Source organism: Plecotus auritus, assembly GCF_963455305.1.
Source record: "Plecotus auritus genome assembly, chromosome: 1".
Taxonomy (NCBI): Eukaryota; Metazoa; Chordata; class Mammalia; order Chiroptera; family Vespertilionidae; genus Plecotus; species Plecotus auritus.
The window spans coordinates 56,393,021-56,418,406 of record NC_137770.1 but is presented as its reverse complement, the minus strand read 5'-3'; the positions used below and the strand labels follow the sequence as shown (position 1 = coordinate 56,418,406).

Below are 25,386 nucleotides of genomic sequence, written 5' to 3'. Positions count from 1 at the left end.
GTTGTATGTTTTCAGGTCACTTTTGATATCTTCCTTGATCTCACTGTTAACCCATTCATTGTTTAGCAACATTTAGCCTCCATGTCTTTGTGTGTTTTTTCAGTTTTTTCCTTGTGATTATTAAGTTCTATTTTCATACCATTATGGTCAGAGAAGATGCCTGATAAGACTTCAATTTTCTTAAATTTATTGAAATGTGTTTTGTGTCCTAACATGTGATCTATCCTACAAAATGTTCCATGAGCACTTGAAAAGAATGTATATTCTGCTGCTTTGGGGGAAAATGCTCTGAAGATATCAATTAAATTCATCTGACCTAGTGTGTCATTTAAGGCCACTATTGCCTTGTTGATTTTCTGTATGGAAGATATATCCAGTCAATGGGGTGTTAAAATCCCCTACTGTCAATCTCTCCCTTTATGTCCATCAAGATTTGCTTTACATATTTAGGTACTTCTATGTTGAGTGCATAAATGTTTACAACAAGTGTTATATCCTCTTGTTAGATTGCTCCCTTTATCATTATGTAGTGTCCTTTTTTGTCTCCTACTATAGCCTTTATTTTAAAGTCTATTTTGTCAGATGTAAGTATTGCTACCCCAGCATTTCCCCTTTTCCACTTACATAAATTATCTTTATCCACTCCTTCTAAATAAAATTTTAAATGAGAAAAAGTGTCTTTTATATTTACCTACATATTTGCAATGTTATGCTCTTCACTTCTTTGCATAGATCTATATTTCTATCTCTTATTCCTTTTCTACCTGAAGAACTTCCTTTAACAATTCTTGCAGTGTAAATCTCTTACAAATTCTCTCAGCCTGTTTGTGTAAAACAGATCTTTAATTTGCCCTCATTTTTGAAAATTATTTTCACAAAATATAGAATCCTAGTTTGGTAGTTTTTTTCCCAGCACACTTTGAAGATGTCATTATGTAATCTTCAGTTTGCACTGTGTAATGAGAAGCCAGAAGTTATTCTTACAATTGTTCCCCTGGATATAAATGTATCTTCTTTTCTCTAGATGCTTTTATTTATGGTTTTCTCACTTTCAGTGGTTTCCAATAATTTGACTGTAGTATGTCCTACTAATTCAGTTTTCTTTGTGTTTATCCTACCTGGGTTTCATTGAAATTCTTGGGCCATAAATTTTGGAGACATTAAATATTTGGAGACATTTCAAATATTTTTCCTATATCCGCTGTCCCAAGACTCCAATTATTTTCTCTTTGTGCTTAGATCTGAATAGTTTCTATTTTTTTTAATAGATTTTATTGATATTTTACAGAGAGGAAGGGAGAGGGATAGAGAGCTAGAAACATCGATGAGAGAGAAACATCGATCAGCTGCCTCCTGCACACCTCCCACTTGGGATGTGCCCGCAACCAAGGTACATGCCCTTGACCGGAATCGAACCCTTCAGTCCACAGGCCGACGCTCTATCCACTGAGCCAAACCGGTTTCGGCTAGTTTCTATTTTTTACTGTCCTTTATTTGCCCATGTTGCCTTCTGTAGTAAATAATTTGCTCTTAAGCCTATCCATTAAATTTCAATTAAGAAAATGTACTTTTCAGTTCTACAAATTACATTTAGTTCTTTATTATAATTTCTATTATCTCCTCTTTGTTTTCATATTTTTCTGTTATCCTTTGAATGTATTTATAACCATTATCTTAAGTCCTTCTGTGCTAATGCCTGAAATTTCTGGTTCTGTTTTTATCTGCGTGGTTTTTATCCTGATTATAGATCACATTTTTCAACTTTTTGTCATCTAGTAATATTTTGTGAATGCTGGATACTGTTAATGTTACATTATTGAGTATCTACATTCTGTGTACTCTTTTTTTCATTGCTAATCCTCACCCTAAAATATTTTTTTCCCATTGATTTTTAGAGAAAGTAGAAAGGAGGCAGGGAGGAGAAAAGAGAGAGAGAAACATTGATGTGAAAGACACATCGATCGATTGCCTCCTGTACATGTCCCAACCGGGCCAGGGATCAAACCCACAACCTAGGTACATGTCCTTGACCAGGAATCAAATCCACAATCCTTCAGTGCTTGGGTCAGCACTCTAACCAATGTGCATAACTGGCCAGGGCTATGTACTCTTTTAACAAGTATTATTGAACTTTGTTCTGACAGACAGTTAATTTACCTGAAAGTCAACTTGATCTTTTTGGAGTTTGGTTTTTCCGCTTAGTTAGGGCAGGTCTCCAGTAGCCTTTAACTCAAGGGTGAAATTAGCCTTCCTCTTAATATGGCTTGGGATCTCTACAAAGTATAATTTCTAATAGTACATTGATTCCACAGTAGTTTTTCTTTCTCTGGTAGTTTCCTCATAGAATTTCACCCTATGCATGTATAGCTTAGTATTCATCTAAAACTAAAGGAAACACTTATGCAGATAACTGGTGCTTTTTCTCCGTGTAGCTATCTCCTGTCAAACGCTGCCTTCTTGAACTTTGACCTGTCTCTTCAACTCAGTAAGATTGCTGTGTACTTTTTGCTCTTCTTGAGATCCCCTTCCCTGTGCCACACCTGAAGTTTTGCCTCCAGTCATGAAGTCAGGAAAATCACAGAGATATTTATTTTTCCCTCTCAACATCGCATCCTGTACTGCCTGCTTCCAATGTTTGAAAACAACTGTTTCATATATTTTGTTTAGTTTTCATGTTGTTTTCTACAAGAAAGCTATGTGGATACCCATTATTCAATCACAGCTGGAAAGAGAAATCTTTACTTAATATTTTTACTAAGAGTTTCAATGTTTTCATTTTAGACATTTAATACTTTAATCTATCCTAAGTTTTGTTTTGTTTTAAATATGGTAAGAGATAGAGATCCAACTTCATCTTTTTCTAAATGGTTAAACACTTATTTCTGGTTCCATTTATTCAACCATCTTTACTTTTCCTCACCGATTTGAGATTCTAACTCTACCACATAACAAAGTTTCATATCTGTATTGTTTTCATCTCTATGTTAAGATCACACTCTCAATTAGTATAATAAATTTTAATCCCTTCTAGGGCAAATCCCTCTCGCCTGCTCATCACCTTTAGATTGGCCCTACTTCTTCTTAGTGCTTACTTTTCTGTATAACATTTTAGACCCATCTAAGTGCTGTGAATAACCCTTTTGTAATTTGTATCAAAACTATATTTAACCTATTAATCAACATGGAAAAATTAATATTTTTATGATAGGTTATTTTCCATTAACAAGGTGTGTCTCTCCATTTATTTAAAATTAATCTTCTTGCTTGGCCACAGTGTCTCAGAGAAGCACATGATTCCATTCCTGGTCAATGCACATGCCCAGGTTGAGGGTTCAATCCCCAGTGGGGACGTGCAGGAGGCAGCCAATCAATGATTCTCTCATCATTGATGCTTCTATCTCTCTCTCCCTTCCTCCATAAGAATATATTTAAAAATAAAAAAAGAATATATTTAAAAATAAATAAAAGTAATCTTCTTAACACATCTTATTTAGTTTCATAATTTTCCTTAATTAGGTCTTATAATTCTTTGTTACATTTATTCTTCAATACATGATATTCTTGATACTATTAACAATGTCTTCTCTTTTGTTACATTTCTGATAGTCTATTACTGGATATAAAGAAATATGACCTAGCCCTAGGTGGTCTGGCTCAGTGGATAGAGTGTCGGCCTGCAGACTGAAGGGTCCCAGGTTCGATTCTGGTCAAAGGCACATGCCCCGGTTGTGGGCTCAATCCCTAGTAGGGGGTGTGCAGGAGGCAGCCAATCAATAATTGTCTCTCTCCCTCTCCCTTCCTCTCTGAAGTCAATAAAAATATATTTAAAAAACAAACAACAAAAAAAAGAGAAATGTGACCTATTTTTGTATGTTAACTTTATATCTAGCCACTGTTAAACTCTGCTATATCTAGCAATCTGTAGTCTTGTCCTCTCCACACTGCTGATACCTTAGTACAAATCACTTTTCTACTGAATAACTGCAATAACTTCTAATGAGTCTCCTAGTCTCTAATCTTACACCTCACCCTAGGGTTAAAAATTATTTACCAGGCTTACTATCTCTCTGGCCTTTAATATCTCTAATATCTCTGAGGTAATATAAGCATACCTCAGAGATATTACAGGTTCGGATCCAGACCACCATCAATAAAGTGAGTACAGCAATAAAGCGAGTCGTAATCTTTTTGTTGGTGGAGAGTCTTGCCTTCATTTGGTAAAAAACAACATCTGTGAAGTGCAATAAAACAAGGTATGCCTGTATACTGCCTTTCCATCTATTCATGCCCAACCTAACTCTTACTTATTCTTTTAGTTTATGACTACTGTCCTCAATTACTTCTCAGTTTAGATTAACAATCCCTCCTACGTATAGAGCATCATTCTATACTTAACCCTCTTCTATCCCTTACCCTCAACTGTTTCTCTATCTCTCCAAGCAAATTATAAACTTTTTGAGGATAAGTTTTTGGTCTTAATCTCCACATATGCCTAGAACCAGCAGTCTCTGACAATATGACAGATCAACACATAGTTTTTCAATGAATGCAAGAATAAAATCTCACTGATACTTGAAAATCCCACCTGAAACAGAATTGTTTGTGCATGGTGCAGATCAAGAAACACACAAATCTGCATTTATAACTCAAGTAGCTCAAAAACATTACTCTAGCCTACTACTTTTAGAAAGATGTCTAAACTACATGATAAATGTTTTACCATAAATTTTTTTTTCATTTTAAACTTGCTTTGAATTTTTTTTAAGAGAGAGGAAGTGGGAGAAAGAGAGGGAGGGAGGGAGAGGGGGAGGAGAGGGAAAGAGGGAGAAACATCGATATGAAAGAGAAACATGGATCGGATGCCTTCCACACGCGCCCCGACGCAGCACAAACCCGAAAACCTGAGCAAATGCCCTGACTGGGAATCAAGTCCATGACCTTTTGTTGCATGGGACAACGTTCCAACCAACTGAGCCACACTGGCCAGGACTAAACTTAGGTTTTAAATTACTATAAACCTATCCCTTATCACAGGAAAAAGGAGATAAAAAAAAATAAAAGAACAACAGTCAAATGGCAAAAAAATCTTACAATTAAAATATCAACAGCACTGTGATTATTATTAGGGTGGCTAATGATCTCAGTTTGTTTAAAGACACATGACTTTCAGTGTTAAACCGGGAAGTCCCAGGCAAACAAGGGAAAGTTGACCAGCCTAATATTTATACTAATACAAATAGTTACATTTATAGAAAACACAAGTTCAAACTGACTGTTTTTTAAATTAAGACTCACTATGTTTCAGACAAATAGTGTAATATTAATGAGACACACAGATTTGTTTTCAAATGTCTCCACTATGTATTATAGGCAAGTTAACTGGCTTCTTTAAGCATTAAAAAATATCGATATTTCTCCAGTGTTATAAATATTTCATAAATTCTAGAACAAACATATTTAATGCAGGAACACATGCCCAACTTCATTTTTATTTCTTAAATGCAAGCTAGTATTGAAATCCTTACCTGTGTTACTTCCTCTACACCAGTCATCTGGTACTTCCTCATCCTTTCAAATACTGAATGATCTGCACAGCCCCCCTGTGGACCATATTTATGAGGGTAGTCTAAAACACAAAGAAGAAATATTATTTTTGTCACATATTTAGGTACTATGAATTATCTTATAAATGAAAATTTAACTGTCATAAGTAATATAGGAAAAGAATTATGCTAGGCATTCTAATTTTCAAACCTGGTACGTTCCCAAGTTCTCCCTCAATAAAACATCACTGGTCTCTAGAACTTTATCATATAGATAATTTGTTAATTCTCTAGAACTTTATCATGTAGATAATTTGTTTATTCTATAAACAATAATCATTGTTTATTCTGAGTTGAACTTTCCCCCCATTCCCACTTTGGATATACAGAGCATCTTAATACTGCAATTTACTTTATTTTGTAGTGTGTAACTTTCCCTTCAAACATATTAAATTCCTATGCTGCAAAGCACAAAACCACCTCAATCTGAACTACAATTAAGCTAATATAATGTTATATTTGGCTTGAATTCCTCCCATGAATACCAAATGGCCTCAGAAACAAGCTCTATGGCACAGTAAAAGCAGACAGTTTAAATTTATTCAATGTATACTTCAAGCAAATGCTTTATAAACCAATAACTATTTTACCACCATTTTTCTCCATTTATAAGCAATGATTAACTTATCCTTAAATGAGTTGGGTCTATTTCCAGATAGCTGTTCAATTTAGTTTAGTCATTTAAAAGTTTACTCCACTCTCTCAAAGTTCACATACTTCTCCATTGTTAAGGTCTTCCTTAGTTCATGAACATATTTTATAATTCAATCTAGTAACCATAATTAAGAGAATTGTCAAAATAAAATACAAAGACATGGGTAAAAGGGGAAGCACTGAAAAATCCTTAAGTAGCTTATAGAAGCAATCCACAGAATTGTAATTAGAAACACTGCAGGTAGTTAATTAAGAAAAATCTAGCCGAAACCGGTTTGGCTCAGTGGATAGAGCGTCGGCCTGCGGACTGAAGGGTCCCGGGTTCGATTCCGGTCAAGGGCATGTACCTTGGTTGCGGGCACATCCCCGGTGGGGGGTATGCAGGAGGCAGCTGATCGATGTTTCTCTCTCATCGATGTTTCTAGCTCTCTATCCCTCTCCCTTCCTCTCTGTAAAATGTCAATAAAATATATTTTTTTAAAAAAAAGAAAAATCTAGAACCTAGAGTGCATACTAGTAACCTATTTCATTGAAAATACAAATTAAATACTACAACACAAATCTAAACTGGCATGTAGAAGCTAGGTATTATGAACAACCTATCTACACTGATAAACAACTCTGATTTTACATTTTAAATTAGTTTTTATCAAGGGTCAAGATTGCAACAGCTGTAAAAGTCTAATCAATCAATGTGAAAGAAATAATAGACTTAGAAGTTACTATTTCCAAGCCGACATACTATAGTATATTAGTTAATGAAGCCAAAGATCATCAATGGATGCTAAAACCACTGAGTGAAAGATGGGAAGTAACAGGATATTCATAGTCTCTTAAAGCATAACCCCACAGATTATGTAATAATTATAAAGGAAAAATGTACCTTTATATCAAAGCGATATAATAATTACCACTTCATTTACCAAGTGATCAAATTAAGCATTACCAATAGGACAACTTGATATTATGTCCCTCTTACTGTGATGCAGTTAAGAAACATTCAGCTTCACCTGAATGCAATATTCTTGCCAAAATGTGTTAACTGAACCTAATCACGAATAAACAATCAGACACACCAAGAATGTGAAACATTCTATAAGTCACTGCCTTAGACATGTGAAAAAAGGCAATGTCATTTAAAGAAACAGAAAAAGTTGCCCTGCTTGTGTTGCTAGTGATTTGAAGGGTCTCGGTTAGATTCCTGGTCAAGGGCATGTACCTAAGTTGTGGACTTGCTCCCCACCCCCACCCCTGTTAGGGCATGTGCAGTAGACAACCAGTCAATGTGAGACACACTGATGCTTCTCTTTCTCTCTCTATCCTTCCGTTCCCTCCCTTTCTCCCTCCCCTCTCTCACCCTCTATTCCACTCTGAAAAATCAATTAAAAAATATTCTCAGGTGAGGATTAACAAATAAAAATAAAAAATAAAATAAATAAATAAAAAAAACAGAAAAAACTGAGAACTGGGAGGTGGAGGAGCCTGGAAGTTAAGACACTTAAAAGACATACAATAAATGCCAAAAAAAGAAAATATTTTTAGAACTAGATAAATTTCATTTTAGTCTGTATAGTAAATGATATTAATGTTCATTTTTAGGGGATGAAACATTATTATTGTTATTTAGAAAAATGTATGTATTCTTAGATGTGTGCTGCAGTATTTAGCAGTGGTAGCTCAATGCAGTCTGCAACCTACCTTCAAATGGTTCCTAAAAAAATGTGTTGAGGGAAGTATAAAATGTTTATAAAAATGGTAAACTAGGGAGAAGGATGTATGTGTTCCTGTATAATTCTTTAAACTTTTTAAGTTTGAAATTTTCAAAATTAAACTAGAACTAAAAAACTGCAATATCAGTAGAACAAGTTTAAATTATTTTGAAGTGGAAAAATAACACAACTGAAATGATGAATATGCCTGGCTGGCATGGCTCAGTGGTTGAGCATCGACCTATGAACCAGGAGGTCATGATTTGATTCCCCATCAGGGCATATGCCCAGGTTGTGGGCTCAATCCCCAGTGTGAGGTGTGCAGGAGGCAGCCAATCAATGATCCTCCCCCATCATTGATCTTTCTATTTCTTTCTCCCTCTCCCTTCCTCTCTGAAATCAATAAAAAAATACATATATATATAAAAGAAGAAAAAACACTCATACATTTATTACTTTATCATTTCAAAAGCGCACTTTAGCAAAGTGAAAATATAGTACCATCTCACAGATATTTAATAAGAACCTACCGAGCAAGAAACCAAGATGGCAGTATAAGTAAGCACCTGAACTGGTATCTCGCACAACAATTTCAAAACTACAACTAAAAGACAGAACAGACATCATCCAGAACCACAGAAAGGCTGGCTAATTGGAAATTCTACAACTAGAAGGAAAGAGAAAGCTCAAGAAGAATCAGAGGAACGGCAAAGGGCTGAGGTACGGAGACACACACGCAGAGAGGAAGGGCGGCTGAGTGCCTGGCTGACTTTCTCTGGCAGGAAGGGGAAGGAAGCCCCCGACTGCACTGAATCCCAGTTCCGACTGCACTAAACCCCAGTTCCAGGCAAAGCCCCGTGGACCCAGGCACATACAGGGGGAGTCTGGACTGTCTGGTAGAGAGAAAGGCACATGGAGACTCGGAGACTCCGGGGAGGCACGGCGGGCAGGGGTCTGGAGGTGCGCACTCGAGTGCACACAAAGACTGACTGCGGAGGTTGCCGCAGGCATTCCCTAGTGGAAGGGAGTCGGAAGCTCCTGACTGCACTGAACCCCAGTTCCGGGCGAGCCCCTGGGGACCCATGCTCTTACGGAGGGAATCTGGGCTGTCAGGCAGAAACTCAGCGGAGATGTGGAAGGCAGAGGTCTGGAGGCGCATGCGCAAGGCCAGGGCTGATGGGAAGCCAAGACTGTCTGCTCCGCCCTGAGACTCCGCCCCATTCAAGCTGAGCACAGAGGCTTTTGCAATTTTGCAAGTCTGATCCCATAAGGCTGTCTCCAGCACCGAACTTCTCCCAGTGTAGATACAGCTGATCCTCACAGCCAACTGGCCTGGAGGTCAATTCCTCCCAGTGATACCAACAGCAATCAAGACTTAACTACAACAAGGCTGTACACACAGTCCACAATGGGGTGCACCAAGAGTGTCCACCTCAGGTTAACTGGGGAGGCCAACTCACTGGGCCATATAGGAAACCTAGCACACAAAGCTACCCTACCAACTCGGGGGGGGGGGGGGGGGAAGCAGCGAAAATGCGGAGACAAAGAAACAGATCACAAACGAAAGAAATGGAGGAAAACAAACGACTGAGTATAGAATTCAAAACCACAGTTATAAGGTTTTTCAAGAATATCCTAGAAAAGGCCAATAAATTTAGGGAGACCCTCAAAGATATAAAAAAGGACCAACTAGAAATTAAACATACACTGACTGAAATAAAAAATATTATACAGAGACCCAACAGCAGACTAGAAAATCTCAAGAATCAAGTCAAAGATTTGAAATACAAAGAAGCAAAAAACACTCAACCAGAAAAGCAAAAAGAAAAAAGAATCCAAAAATTTGAAGATAGTGTAAGAAGCCTCTGGGACAACTTCAAGCATACCAACATCAGAATTATGGGGTGCCAGAAGAAGAGAGAGAGCAAGATACTGAAAACCTATTTGAAGAAATAATGACTGAAAACTTCCCCCACGTGGTGAAAGAAATAAACTTTCAAGTCCAGGAAGCACACAGAACCCCAAACAAAAGGAATCCAAAGAGGACCACACCAAGACACATCATAATTAAAATGCCAAAGGCAAAAGACAAAGAGAGAATATAAATAGCAGCAAGAGAAAAACAGTTAATTACCTACAAGGGAGCACCCATACGATTGTCAGCTGATTTCTCAAAAGAAACTATGCAAGCCAGACGCGAGTGGCAAGAAATATTCAAAGTGATGAATAGCAAGAACCTACAACCAAGATTACTCTACCCAGCAAAGTTATCATTCAGAATGGAAGGTCAGATAAAGAGCTTCACAGATAAGAAAAAGCTAAAGGAGTTCATCACCACCAAACCAGTATTATATGAAATGCTGAAAGGTATTCTTTAAGAAGAGGAAGAAGAAGAAAAAGGTAAAGATAAAAATTATGAACAACAAATACATATCTATCAACAAGTGAACCTAAAAATCAAGTGAATTAAAATTCTGAGGAACAGAATAAACTGGTGAATATAATAGAATCGGGGCATAGAAAGGGAGTGGACTGATAATTCTCAGGGGGAAAGGGGTATGGGTGGTGCAGGAAGAGACTGGACAAAAATCATACACCTATGGATGAGGACAGTGGCGGGGAGGTAAGGATAGAGGGTTGGGTAGGAACCGGGTGGAGGGGAGCTATGGGGGGGAAAAGGAGAAACAATTATAATAATCTGAATAAAGATTTATTGAGTTGAAAGAAAAAAAAAAAAGAACCTACCACAGCCTTGACCTGTTTGGCTCAGTGGATAGAGCATTGGACTGCGGACTGAAGGGTCCCAGGTTCAATTCCAGTCAAGGGCATGTACTTTGGTTGTGGGCACATCCCCAGTAGGGGTTGTGCAGGAGGCAGCCGATCGATGTTTCTCTCTCATCGATGTTTCTAACTCTCTATCCCTCTCCCTTCCTCTCTAAAAAAAGAATCTACCAGAAAGGCTAGAAAGTGTTATAGAATAATATGCCAAGTTTTTCAATTCTCACCATTTAGTTAATTTGGGGTATTATCACCACTCTAACTTCTTCTCCTACTATAATTTTAACCTGAAAATGTCCCGATGAATCTTTCCCAGATTCTTAATGGAACCTAGCTTGCCTGGCCCCCCCAGTTAAAGTTCCTCAATGTCAAGAACACAATACAAAAGCATACTCATAGACAAGTGTACATATGCACTTAAGTTCTTTATTCAGAAAACAGACGAAAGATCTCTTGGAATTTTCCTAATTGTTTTAATCTTTAAAGTGTAATACGCTAATTAGACCGAACAGCTGAACGACCTTCCAGACATCATTCCAGACGAAGCCGGGGCAGCGGCGGCAGAGGCAGAGGCGGTTAGTGGCGATCAGGCAGGCAGAAGAGCAGGTAGGGGAAATCAGGCAGGCAGGCAGGTGAGCGGTTAGGAGCCAGCGGTCCCGGATTGCAAGAGGGATGTCCAGTCAGATAACCCCCAAGGGGTCCTGGATAGCGAGAGGGTGCAGGCCGGGCTGAGGGACCCCCCACCACATGAAATTCATGCACCGGGCCTCTAGTTATCATATAAAATCAAGTTCATAGTTTGATATTATTTTGTGCTATTTTACCCAACATTGGGATAGTCCAATATCCAGCAACTAAAAATGTGGCCAGATTCTCTGGCTAGTTTTTCCGTTAAATCATGAATAAGAACATAATTTATCTTTTTCTTACAAGATAACAAGGTGAATGAGGAGGAATCCTTCTGCTGAATCTGGCAGCAACTAAGCAGATTAAGTAAAACATGCTCTAAGAGTACTGATGTACAAAATATTTGGCCACAGAAAATGAATAATACTAAGTAATACATTTTCAAAAGCTTATTTTAATTTCTGTTCCAATGTGATAAGCAACTAACTTATGATTCAATTACTATGTTATGTTCTTATTTTTCCTTTATGGATCAGTTTGTGGTGCCTTATTTAGATTGTTCATTAAGATAATAGTTAATAATCTATTTTACCATTTATCTTATACTAATTTAAGTTCAATGAAATAAACATGCATTTAACATTTCATGAAATTCTTAAAGTTGAATTAGACATCTCCCAACATATTAAAAAAGGCCTATTTAAACTACAGTTCTAACTTATCATGAAGTTTCATAAAATTATCTTAATAACTTCCATAACCAAATTGCTGTCTTTCACACATGACCATGAGCACAGATACAAGAGCATGGCATCATGGCCTCACTCTCAAATAAAAAAGACTATTTAACTTAGCCTTTCAAAAGAAAAACCTTGGGAGGAACCAAGATGGCAGCATAGGTAAACACCTAAACTGCTGCCTCGCACAACAATTTTAAAACTACAACTAAAAGACAAAACATCTATCACCCAGAACCACGGGAAAGCTGGATGAGTGGAAGTTCTACAACTAGAAGGAAAGAGAAAAGAGCATTGAGATGTGCACAAGTAGAGGATCCAAGATGGCGGCGTAGATAAACACCTAAACTGCTGCCTCGCACAACAATTTCAAAACTACAACTACAAGACAAAACGTCTATCACCCAGAACCACGGGAAAGCTGGCTGAATGGAAGTTCTACAACTAGAAGGAAAGAGAAAACAGCAATGAGATGTGCACAAGTGCTGAAAAGCTGAGGTACGGAGGCGCGCAAATTGGGCTGGCGGCGTGTGTCTGGGTGAGCTGCTTCTTTCAACCCAAAGGGAGACAAGATCCCGATTACTCTGAACTCCAGTTTCTGGGGAGACGCGGGGACCTAAACTCCTACGGGGAGAAGCTGGACTGTCTGCCATCGGGTCGGAAAGTGAGGGTGGCTTTCTTGCAGGGCTGCGCGCAGGAATAATTGTTTACTGTGCTGGGGCGCGGGACGCGGAAACGCGGTCAGAGACGCAGAGCCGGCTAACTGGCAGCCATCGCTGTTTGCCACGCCCTAGCCTAGTGACGCCCTGATACCCCGCCCCGCACAACCTACAAACCCACCCAAGCTCCATGCAGCGGCTTTAGCATATGAATGGCCTGCCCTATCGCAGCTTAACCTAGCAAACTTGCAGCCCGGGTCAGACAGTTCCAAAACCTCAAAACCCCAAGCAAAGAGGAGAAAACTGTAGTTCTTGCTATAGCTCCTGCTGGGTGGTCTCAGACAGTAGCTGACCTGCACCCCATTGGAGATCCAGAAGCCAGTGTACCTAGAGGTCAGTGTGAGATACCAGATTTCAACTCCTCACATCCATAAGTGACACATTCAAGAGGCAGACTCAGTGAGCACCAAAGCCCCACAGAAACAAGTCCTGCACCATAAGCGTGTGTCCAGCGCAGCAGTTCTTCCATTATAGACACAGCGGGTCCTCACAGCCAATTGGCCTGGAGGTCAATTCCTCCCAGTGTACCAACAACAATCAAGGCTTAACTACACCAAGACTTTACACTCAGCCCACAAAGGGCTGTACCAAGAGCGTCCACCTCAGGTGATTGGGGAGGCTGAGCTACTGGCCCCTATAGGTCACCTACCACACAAAGCCACTCCATCAACACAGGGAAGCAGCAAAATGCGGAGACAAAAAAACATGTCACGAATGAAAAAAATGGAGGAAAGCAAACTACTGGACGACATAGAATTCAGAACCACATTTATAAGGTTACTCAAGAATCTTCTAAAAACCGCCGAGAAACTTGATGAGACCTCCGAGGAGCTTAGTGAGACCTTCAAGGACCTTAATGAGAATGCCAAAAAAATGGAAAAGGACCAGTCAGAAATTAAGCATACACTGTCTGAAATAAAGAATATACAGAAACTCAACTGTAGATCAAAGAACCCCAAGAATCAAACCAAAGATCTGAAATATGAGGAAACAAAAAACACCCAACCAGAAAAACAAAAAAAGAGTCCAAAAATATGAAGGTAGTGTAAGGAGCCTCTGGGACAACTTTAAGCATACCAACATCCGAATTTTGGGGTGCCAGAATAAGAGAGAGAGCAAAATATAGAAAACCTATTAGAAGAAATAATGACTGAAAACTTTCCCTACCTGGTGAAAGAAATAGACTTACAAATCCAGGAAGCACAGAGAACCCAAACAAGAGGAATCCAAAGAGGACCACAACAAGACACATCATAATTAAAATGCCAAGGGCAAAACACAAAGAGAGAATCTTGAAAGCAGCAAGAGAAAAAAAGTTAGTTACCTACAAGGGAGTACCCATACGACTGTCAGCTGATTTCTCAACAGAAACTATGCAGGCCAGAAGGGAGTGGCAAGAAATATTCAAAGTGATGAAGAGCAAGAACCTAAAACCAAGATTACTCTACCCAGCAAAGCTATCATTCAGAGTTGAAGGTCAGATAAAGAGCCTCACAGACAAGAAAAAGCTAAAGGAGTTCATCACCACCAACCCAGGATTACATGAAATGCTGAAGGGTATTCTTTAAGAAGAGGAAGAAGAAGAAAAAGGCAAAGGTAAAAATTATGAACAACAAATACATAACTATCAACAAGTGAATCTAAAAATCAAGTGAATAAAAAATCTGATGAACAGAATGGACTGGTGAATATAATAGAATCAGGGACATAGAAAGGGAGTGGACTGACAATTCTCAGGGGGAAGGGGGTGTGCGGGATGCGGGAAGAGATTGGAGAAAAATCTTACACCTATGAATAAAGACAGTGGCGGGGGTAAGGGCATGGGGTGGGGTGGGGAATCAGGTGGAGGGGAGCTATGGGGGAAAAAATAAGAGGAACACCTGTAATAATCTGAACAATAAAGATTTTAAAAAAAATAAAAATTTTGAGAACTAGCCAAAAAAAAAGAAAAAAAAGAAAAACCTTGTGGTTATATCATTACAGTCTGTTTTCAGATGACTTCCCCTAAATGTCTATCATATCTGGTCTCCCCATCCCACATACTTCACCACTACCAAATATTAAAAAAAAAAAAAAAAAGTATATGGGGTTGGGGAATAATCTGTTTACAAAATATACAATCTTCCTCAAAACCCCTCCTAATAGTATATCAATCATATAACCACTTTTAAAAATATGTTTTAAAATGTTCAGAGATTTTATTTGAAAAAACAATTTCATTATTGGCAAGGTTTGGCAGTCATTGACCAAACAAGTTCCTCACTATCCTGAACAAATCCTGACTAAGTTTCCCAACCTCCCATCCAAGCTAGGTGTACATAACCTAGTTTTTAGTTTAAGAAATATGAGCAGCCCTAACCAGTTTGGCTCAGTGAATAGAGCTTCGGCCTGCGGACTGACGGTCCCAGGTTCAATTCCGGTCAAGGGCATGTACCTTGGTTGCGGGCACATCCCCAGTAGGGAGTGTGCAGGAGGCAGCTGATCGATATTTCTCTCTCATCAATGTTTCTAACTCTCTATCCTTCTCCCTTCCTCTCTGTAAAAAACCAATAAAATATTTTTTTTTTTTAAATAAAGAAATACGAGTAGTAGGAAAGTGTACCAGCCGGGGTCCTATATGCTCTTTTTCCCTTCTGAATGGCGGTATGAGACAACTGGAAACAGCATTATAGTACAGTATAGCATAAAATAAAGTAACCTGGAGATGAAAAGCTGCCTGTTAAGGAATACTCACATTAAACTGTTACTTAGTGAGAAATGAGCGTTAGTGCACTCTGTCACTGAATTGGGGGCTGTTTGGTACTGTAGTTAGCATTACCTTAATACATAGTGAAAACTTTTGTCAAGAACAGAACTTATTTTATATCTGCTCTCCACTAGAGATATGGCAAATTTTTTATCACAGACAATAACAAAATAATGTTGCTCTAGCATATCAGAAGTTTTTTTTTAGCATTGTTGGTATTTGTTATGGTTTTCTAAATGTTTTCATTTATACTAGTTTTCATTCATCCTAAAAAAACTTTTGCTAAAAAATCAATCATACACTTAAGTTGAAGACTGACAGAGTACAGTAATTAAGTCCATCTTTTAACTAAAGACAGAAGCTAGTAGACTATAATACCCAGATTAAATATATTGCATGCTTAGAGAAATAAGTACTGTTATCATTTTCAAACAGTTTCTCAAAAAAGGATTTATCCATGCAAGATTTTCAGTTTCAGAGCAAAAAGCTGTGAGATTCATTAGCAATCAAGTTTTAAGCCCTCCATAAGTTAGTCAATATGCCTGATTTTATTCAAATCTGAGAAAAAACAAAGATCATAAGCTGATCATGACAGAAATTAGAATTTACCTTCATTAAAAGCATATTATGAAATACATTTTGAATCTGCTCCTACACAGGCACAGAAGACATGCTGCAAAGTATTCTGGAAGAGAGCATTTTATAGCTTCCAACCCCATGTTACTAAATTCAAGAACAGAACAAAAATATCCTTATCATAAACTATTACCAGTATAACATTATTTTCTGTAATGTAAGAGTATACATGTCTGATTTATATATAATCAGCAATCCCTACTGTATAGTTTCTCAATAAAATATATTTTCCAGTTTTTATTTTTTTTATTATTTTTTACCTTAATTAAAAATACTTTATTGCTTAAAAAATGGCACTGGATACTTGCTCCAATGTCTGTGAAGCACAATATAGTGAAGCTCAATAAAATGAGGTATGAGGTATTCAGATTTGATAAATCGTATTACAGCATATTCCTGTGGTTTTTGTTGTTTTGTAACTGTTTTGAGGTTATGTTTATAACAGCCTACATGATCTATATTACTTTTTTTTTCTTTTTTTTAATTTTTTTATTTTTTATTTTATTTTATTTTTTCCCCATTGACCTTCCCCTGGCCTCCCCTTCTCCCCAGTACATGCCTTTACCTCCCCCCCCCCCCAGAGTCTTTTATCCATTGGTTATGCTTATATGCATGCGTACAAGTCCTTCGGTTGATCTCTTACAGCACCCCCCCAACCTCCTTTGCCTTCCTGCTGTAGTTTGACAGTCTGTTCAATGCTTCTTTGCCTCTGTATCTATTTTTCCCCCATTTCATTCCTTTAAAAAATCTTGCCTCTGCAGACTAGAAATAAACATATAATAACAAAAAATGTTTGAGTCCCAATTTCAATGTCCAACAGTTCTGAGTCCCCGTTTCAATGTCAAACAGTTCCTTAAGTGTACATGTCAGCAATGATATCTGGATGGTGGGCACATGGTGGCAATGCAGGTCCGACCCTCTCTGGTTTGGTCCTAGGCAACCTGCTGCGTCGCACAGCTGCTGACTGCTAGCGTGGCAAGGCGTCGTCAGCGTCTTCCATCTCTGAACTGTTTCTCCTCCTGTCTTCGTGGTTGGAGCAGACCTGTCAATTCCTCTCTGTTGCAGGAATCCACATGGTCTTGGAGTCGTTTTCAGCTGCGCCTCCCTCGCCATTTCGGCTGGATTCCACTCGTTTCAGCTGCTCCCTCTATTTGCTCCGGGACAAGGCTCAGGACACGTCCGTCTATTCCGCTGCCATTTTGTCTCTCCTATTTTCCAGTTTTTAATAATACTAAATACAATGACACTTTATGCATTCAATAATTGGCACTGATGCTGGGCATTTGAACATGTCAGGGAGGAAATTTTTCTCCCCTACCCTTCTGGGTTCTTCAGACTGGTATAGGAATTAAATTGACATGAGATAGATTAACAGAAAAAAAATCAAATTTAATTTTCTACATACAGGAGCTCCATAAGAATATGCAGCCCAAAGAGCAGCCATGTAACATCTGAGGCTAAGGGAAAGAGGGGAGGGTTCTGGGTCTTCAAAGGGGAAGAAGACATTCAAGGGAAATAAAAGAATAAAGGTTTAGCCCTAACCAGTTTGGACAGAGTGTCAGCCTGTGGGCTGAAGGGTCGCAGGTTTGATTCTGGCCAAGGGCACGCACCTCAGTTGCAGGCTCCACCCCCAGCCATGGTCAGGGCATGCGCAGGAGGCAACCAATTGGTGTGTCTCTCTCACATCACTGTTTCTTTCTGTCTCTCCACTTCCCTTCCTCTATCTCTCTCTTAAAAAAAAAAAATCAATGGAAAAATATCTTTCGGTGAGGATTAACAACAAAAAAAGAATAAATGTTTGCCAGGCCACGTAGAGACAAAGGGACACAGAGAGGCATGTGAACTAACAGGCCTTGCTAATCCCCCACCACCTCCACCACTGATATCGTGTAACCCAGTTATTAATAACAGGACAGTAGCAAAGGAAAGGCCAAATATTATAGGCATATCATTTGGGCAACTCCTCCAGGAAGGTACAACTTTACACTCCCCAGGGGTCTAATGGAGGGGAAATAGATGCATGCCCAGTAAAGTTGGGGTGACAATGGGAAGGTGCTTGTCTGTCAGTCACACCTAGGAACAGATCATTGGCCAGAATAGGCGTGGCCACTTCAAGGGCAAGAAAATTTGGGTTATTTAATCCCCTGAGCAAAGGAGTTCGCTCTCGTGGTTCCTCTTGTACTCTTGGTTCTTGGCATGGTACGCATGACTCCTGGCTTATGGGGCTCTCACCCCTGCTTCCTGGCATTTGCCTACACGGCCCATGGCTATATGGACACCCACACACAATGGACTAATGGACTGTAACTAGTCTGATACTGAACTAGACCTGACTGCAATATGGAACGGAAACTCTGGACACTGGTTCTGATTTTAGCTCTACTGAAGCCCACTATACTTTTTCTGTAACTGGATTAAGGGAAATGGGACTTCGGAAACCCAAGGATATAATTTCATGCAAATAAATATCACTCATCCTCTTGCGCAGGCTCCAGAAAATTGTTTTCTAGAGATATCGTAAGGACTCCACCCCCAGCACACAGTAGGGAAGGGGATACCACAACTTCGTCAATAAAACCACCACACTTTGCTCAAATTCTTTGTAGTTATGTCTGATGATAACTCCCTTCCTGGAATAAGCCCTCTATCTAAATTCTTTTAAGCACTTAAGGGGGAGGCCAAAAAAAATTTCCTAAATCTTCTGTTTCTTAAAAATAATCAGCCTAGCCCTAGCTGGTTTGGCTCAGTGGATAGAGTATCAGCCTGCAGACTGAAGGGTCCCAGGTTCGATTCCAGTTAAGGGCACATGCCTGGGTTTCGGGCTCAACCCTCAGTAGGAAGCATGCAGGAGGCAGCCAATCAATGATTCTCTCTCATCATTGATGTTTCTATCTCTCTCTTCCTCTCCCTTCCTTTCTGAAATCAATAAAAATATATTTTAAAAAATAATAATAATAATCAGCCTAGCCCCAGCAAGTGACTCGGTTGGAGTGTCATCCCATACACTAAAAAGATTGGGGATTCGATTCTGGGTCAGGGTACATACCTAGGTTTCAGGTTCAATCCCCAGTTGGGGCACATATGGCAGGCAACTAATCAGTGTTTCTCTCACATCTATGTTTCTCTCTCTGTGTCTCTCAAAATCAATAAACATATCCTTAGGAGATGAATAAATAAATAAATAATCAGTCTAAATAATTCACATGCCAAAGAGACATATTTGGGGTAGCAAATTTTACTTCCCTAAAATTAAGATAATCAAACACAGTGTCTAATGAGTGCCTAATCTACTTGATAAAATATATAAAGTTGAACAAATATATAGATATACTAGAGGCCCGGTGCACAAAATTCGTGCACGGGGGAGGGGGGTGTCCCTCAGCCCAGCCTGCACCCTCTTCAATCTGGGACCCCATCGGGCCTAAACGGGCAGTCGGACATCCCTCTTACAATCCAGGACAGCTGGCTTCCAACTGCTCGCCTGCCTGCCTTCCTGATTGCCCCTAACCACTTCTGCCTGCCTTCCTGATTGCCCCTAACTGCTTCTGCCTGCCAGCCTGATCACCCCCTAACCACTCCCCTGACAGCCTGATTGATGCCTAACTGCTCCCCTGCCAGCCTGTTTTCCCCTAACTGCCCTCCCCTGCAGGCCTGGTCACCCCTAACTGCCCTCCCCTGCACGCCTGGTCCCCCCCAACTGCTCTCCCCTGCAGGCTTGGGTCCCTCCCAACTGCCTCTCCCTGCAGGCCTGGGTCCCTCCCAACTGCCTCTCCCTGCAGGCCTGGTCGCCCCCAACTGCCCTACTCTGCCAGCTTTGTCAGCCCTAACTGCCATCCCCTGCAGGCTTGATCGCCCCCAACTGCCCTCCCTTGCAGGCCTGGTCCCTCCCAAATGCCCTCTCTTGCTGGCCATCTTGTGGCGGCCAACTTGTGTCCACATGGGGGCAGGATCTTTGACCACATGGGGGCAGCCATCTTGTGTGTTGGAGTGATGGTCAATCTGCATATTACTCTTTTATTAGATAAAATAGAGGCCTGGTGCAGGGGTGGGGGCCAGCTGGTTTGCCCTGAAGGGTGTCCTGGATCAGGGTGGGGGTTCCCTTGGGGCATGGGGCAGCCTGGGCGAGGGGCCTGTGGTGGTTTGCAGGCCGGCCACACACCCTGGCGACCCAAGCAGAGGCCCTGGTATCTGGGGTTTATTTATCTTCTACAATTGAAACTTTGTAGCCTGGAGCAGAGCCAAGCCTTCTGCTTGCTCCGTGGCAGCAGCCATTTCTATTGGGATTTATGTATCTTCTATAATTGAAACTTTGTAGCCTTAAGCGGAGGCCTGGGCTGGCCAGGGTGTGCAGAAAGCTTGGCTTCCTCCATCGCCCGGGGCAACCCTAGCCTCCTGCTCTTTCCAGCTCCGTGGCTGCCGCCATTTCTGTTTGGGTTTATGTATCTTCTATCATTGAAACTTTGTAGTCTTGAGTGGAGGCCTAGGCCGGCAAGGGCAGGTGGAAAGCTTGGCTTCCTACATTGCCGGGGAAACCCAAGCCTCCCTCCTGCTCTCTGTGGCGGTAGCCATCTTGGTTGGGTTTATTAGCATATTCGCTCCTGATTGGCTGGTGGGTGTGGCTGGTGGGCGTGGCTTCTGGGCATAGCGGAGTGATGGTTAATTTGCATATTACTCTTTTATTATATAGGATACACATATAGGTTTGTATCATACATGTAACTGATATATACACAATGTGTGGATTTCTTTCTACCACTCCTTCACAGTCAGAAGGCAAATAAGTATCAGTGCAATACCACACTGCCTATAGGCTAATATAATCTGAAATTGAAAGGAAGCCAGCAGACTATCAGAAACTTAAAAACAGAACCACAACCTAGCAGGCCATCAGTCCCCAGGGTGAAAAGATGGCCTAGATTCAATAATAAGATTCCCTGCACCTATCCCACCCCAATAGGTAGCATTTGTCTGGAATCAAGAAGAGAGTACCTATATTTCAGAAAATCACCTTTTCTGATCCATCATCTGGCAGGGATAAAGAGAATCCTTCTGTAGCATTCCTCACCTCCATCAGGAGGACTCTAGCAGGAATCAAAGGGAAACCCCAGAACTCTTCCTGTTCTTACAAGAAATTCCCCTGCCCCTCACTTCACTAAACACTCACAGCTATTTACCACTATCTGCCTTGGGACCATCAGGACTATTCTCACTGTGGCCTGGCTTTCAGATGCAGGAGACTAAACCACCAACTAGTTCAACTTATTATATAGGTATTTGCTGCCCCCACAAATCCCTATTTCCCTCTATTTTCTTATTTTTAGCTCCTAACTTGTCACTCTTTCTGACACTACCCATAATTCTTAGTGATTACAACATTCATGTTGATGATCCTTCCAATACACTCATACCACCTTTTCTCTGACAGTCTTCTTCTACTTCAACTTTTCACTTATATGGTCATACTTTTGAACCTGTCATTACTGATAACTGAAACCCCTTCATCATCTCAACTGCTAAATCATACTTTCTTTCTACATCTTATCTTTTCAGAACATTCCCTCTAGACTCCAACAATCCTTCAACACTACTAAGACCCTTCAATCTACCAATACTAGCACCTTGTTCAACTGTCCATCACTGAATATTCTTTCTTTTCCTTATTCACCTTAAATCCCATAGTGAATTATTACTATAATTACTCCATTGCATTTCCTTTAATCTCCCTTGACACCCATCTTCCAACCCTCAACCAAATCCTGTTTAAATTCAAATCTCTACCTATATTGCTCCAGCTGAATAAAGCTGGAGAAAAACTGGTAATATGACTACCCTCACTCAAAAATCATAATCTATAACCTAAACCAGTTCATTTATGCTACCTAACAATGACTACTCTATTTTCAGAGTCCATTTTCAATCCTACCTACCAAGTTAACCACTAGCAGTCCTCACTTTGCTACATTACTAGAGGCAATAAAATTAACCATACAAACTGAAACTATGCAAAGTGATAATAATGAATGGGAGAAATTAAAATTGTTCCATGACCTTTAAAATTTTTTATCAAAATACTAAAATTCTCTCACACTGTTTAAATATATAGGAAAATGAAAAATGCTAAAACTATATTGTACCTTGTAATTTAAAATATTAGAAGCCCAGGACTAGTAGCTCAGTTGGTTAGAATGTCATCCACATATGCCAAGGATGAAGGTTCAATCCCTGATCAAGGCATATACAACAGTCAACCAATGAATGCATGAATAAGTGGAGTAACAGATCGACGTTTCTCATTCTCTCTCTCTCTCTCTAAAAAGAAAATCACTAAAAAAATTTTAATTAGAAACATCAAGAATTAGAATATTCAAAAAAAAGTAGAGTGTTTTATTCTTTGTAAATTGTATTTTATATATTATAAATTAATGACATATATTTACTTTTGAAAGCTTGATATTTAGGATAAAAAATTTCCAAAGCAACAAAGTAGTATTTATATATGCATCAAATTCTGTCAGCACAAAACTCTCCCAATAGAAAGAACAAACAAAAAAGATCATGCATAAAACTTTTCCTATGTACAGTACTTTAAAAACTTTTCTAAAACAGCCTATTTTCCCTGGTCATCATGTTAAATGGCATTTTCCCTTTAAAATTACTGACAATATAATCCCATTTCTAGAAAAGCCTTTGTTCAACTAATGAATAAACCCTCATTGAGCAGCTAAATCATAGGATGCACTGTAGCTCCCCTGCAAAGGCCAAACAGCACATTCTTTCACAAAGAGTGAGTCATTGGTGTAGAACAGTAGGCCTATTTAAAACAAAGATCAGCTTTAAATCTACTGCCTTTCTTCCAGTTCCTTTGCATGCTAGCCTCTTGCTTTTGTCTTGTTGTAGGAGGTGAAAATATAAATAATACATATATTGTTATATGGCCTCAAGCAGGAAATAGCTCTAGTTAACGCTCAACTCTAGGAAGGGGGAACATTTACAGTTCAGATTTTCTCCCCAACAGAACCATGCATAAAACACCCACATCTCACTCCATACTAACTAGAGTAGACTTTGCATCTTCACTACTTCCAGCAAGGCAACCCTCCCTCTCTGTGACTGACAGGTTAAGAATTTGACTGCGAAGCCCAAGGCCTTGCTTATGAGATGACTCTCTAACAGTCAAAACTTGGTGTAATCACTCAAATAACATCCAATAAATCACCAAAGCCAATCAAATAACGCAAATTTTATTATATTAATCTATATATCTATATATATAAAAGCCCAACAACTGGAAAGGCAGAACAACCGATCAAGATGATGCGCACTGCGGCAGCCAACCAGCCACATCAGGGCCTGATCGGCCACCTACAACCTCCCATGGCCCCTCCCCTGGGCCGGCCCCGCCCTCGCTTGGCCCACCCCCACCCCGATCAGGGCTGGATGGCCTAACCCCACCCATACATGATTCATGCACCGAGCCTCTAGTTTATCAATAAAAAGGAATAAACTATGCCCTGACCGGTTTGGCTCAGTGGATAGAGTGTCGGCCTGCGGACTGAAGAGTCCCGGGTTCGATTCCAGTCAAGGGCATGTACCTGGGTTGCAGGCACATCCCCAGTGGGAGGTGTGCAGGAGGCAGCTGATCGATGTTTCTCTCTCATCGATGTTTCTAACTATCTATCCTCTCCCTTTCCTCTCTGTAAGAAATCAATAAAATATATTTAAAAAAAAAAAAAAAGAAAAAAAAAAAGGAATAAACTATAGAACATAAATAAATCTATAAATAAAACTATATAACATAAATAAATCTCAAAACAATTATGCTTAGAAGCCTGATTTTAAAGAGTACATAGTGTATCCTGGCCAGTGTGGCTCAGTTGGTTGAGCACCATCCCATGCACTAAGAAGTAGCCAGTTTGATTCCTGGTCAGGGCACATGCCTGGGTTTAAGGCTCAATTCCCAGGGTGTGGAGGAGACAGCCAATGAGTGGTTCTCTCTAGCCGATGTTTCTCTCTCCCTCTCCCTTCCTCAATTTCTCTAAAATCAATAAAAACATATTTTATGTTTAGATCTACTTATGATCCATTTGAATTAATCTGTATACAAAGTATGTGGCTTAGATGGATAATTTTTGGTCACAGATACCCAGTTGGTCCAGCACCCTTTTATGAAAGTGTCTATTCTTCCTCGACTGAATGAATTTCTTTTGAAGCCTTGATTAAAAATCAGATAGTCAAAAATATAAAAAATAGCCCCAGCTGTTTTGGCTCAGTGGATAGAGCGTCAGTTTGTGGACTGAAGGGTCCCAGGTACAATTTCATTCAAGGGCTCATGCCCAGGTTGTGGGCTTGATCCCCAGTAGGGGATACACAGGAGGCAGCCAATCCACGATTCTCTCTCATCATTGATGTTTCTATCTCTCTCTCCCTTCTCCCTTCCTCTCTAAAATCAATAAAAATATCTATTTAAAAAAATGTGTGTATATAACATATATAAAAAAAAATGTAAGTAGCCCAACCAGTATTGCTCAGTGGTTGAGCGGCAACCCATGAACCAGGAGGTCACGGTTCAATCCCCAGTCAGGGAACATGCCCAGGTTTCGGGCTCAAGACCCAATAGGGGGCATGCAGGAGGCAGCCAATCAATGATTCTCTAATCATCGATGTTTCTATCTCTCTGATCCTCTCCCTTCCTCTCTCTGAAATAATAAAAAACATATATTTTTTAAAATGTCCTAGCCAGTTTGGCTCAGTGGATAGAGTGTTGGCCCAAGGACTGTAGGGTCATGGGTTTGATTCCAATCAAGGGCACATACCTCGGTTGCAGGCTCAATCCCTGGCCCTGGTCAGGGCACCTTCAGGAGGCAATCAATTGATGTGTCTCTCACATGGATGTTTCTCTCTCTGTGTCTCTCCCCCTCCCTTCCACTCTCTCAAAAAATATCAATGGAAAATATCTTCAGGTGAGGAATAACAAAAAATAAAATAAATAAGTAAATGAAGAGTAGAGAAGCCAAGATGGCGGCATAGGTGACCACCTAAACTGCTGCCTCGCACAACAATTTCAAAACTACAGCTAAAAGACAGAACGGACATCATCCAGAACCACAGGAAAGCTGGCTGAGTGGAAATTCTACAACTAGAAGGAAAGAGAGGGGCACACGGAGACTCAGAGGAGCT

At 39.9% G+C, this 25,386-nt stretch overlaps 1 protein-coding gene across 1 annotated transcript in view; it reads right to left on the bottom strand.

Annotated features, from left to right (window-relative positions):
- Positions 1-25,386, bottom strand: part of ADAM10 (ADAM metallopeptidase domain 10) — a 186,661-nt gene that overhangs the window by 84,229 nt on the left and 77,046 nt on the right. The window contains exon 5 of the mRNA XM_080675408.1: positions 5,526-5,626. Within this exon, the coding sequence (XP_080531534.1) occupies positions 5,526-5,626 (101 nt within the window). The remainder of the gene's footprint in view (positions 1-5,525; positions 5,627-25,386) is intronic.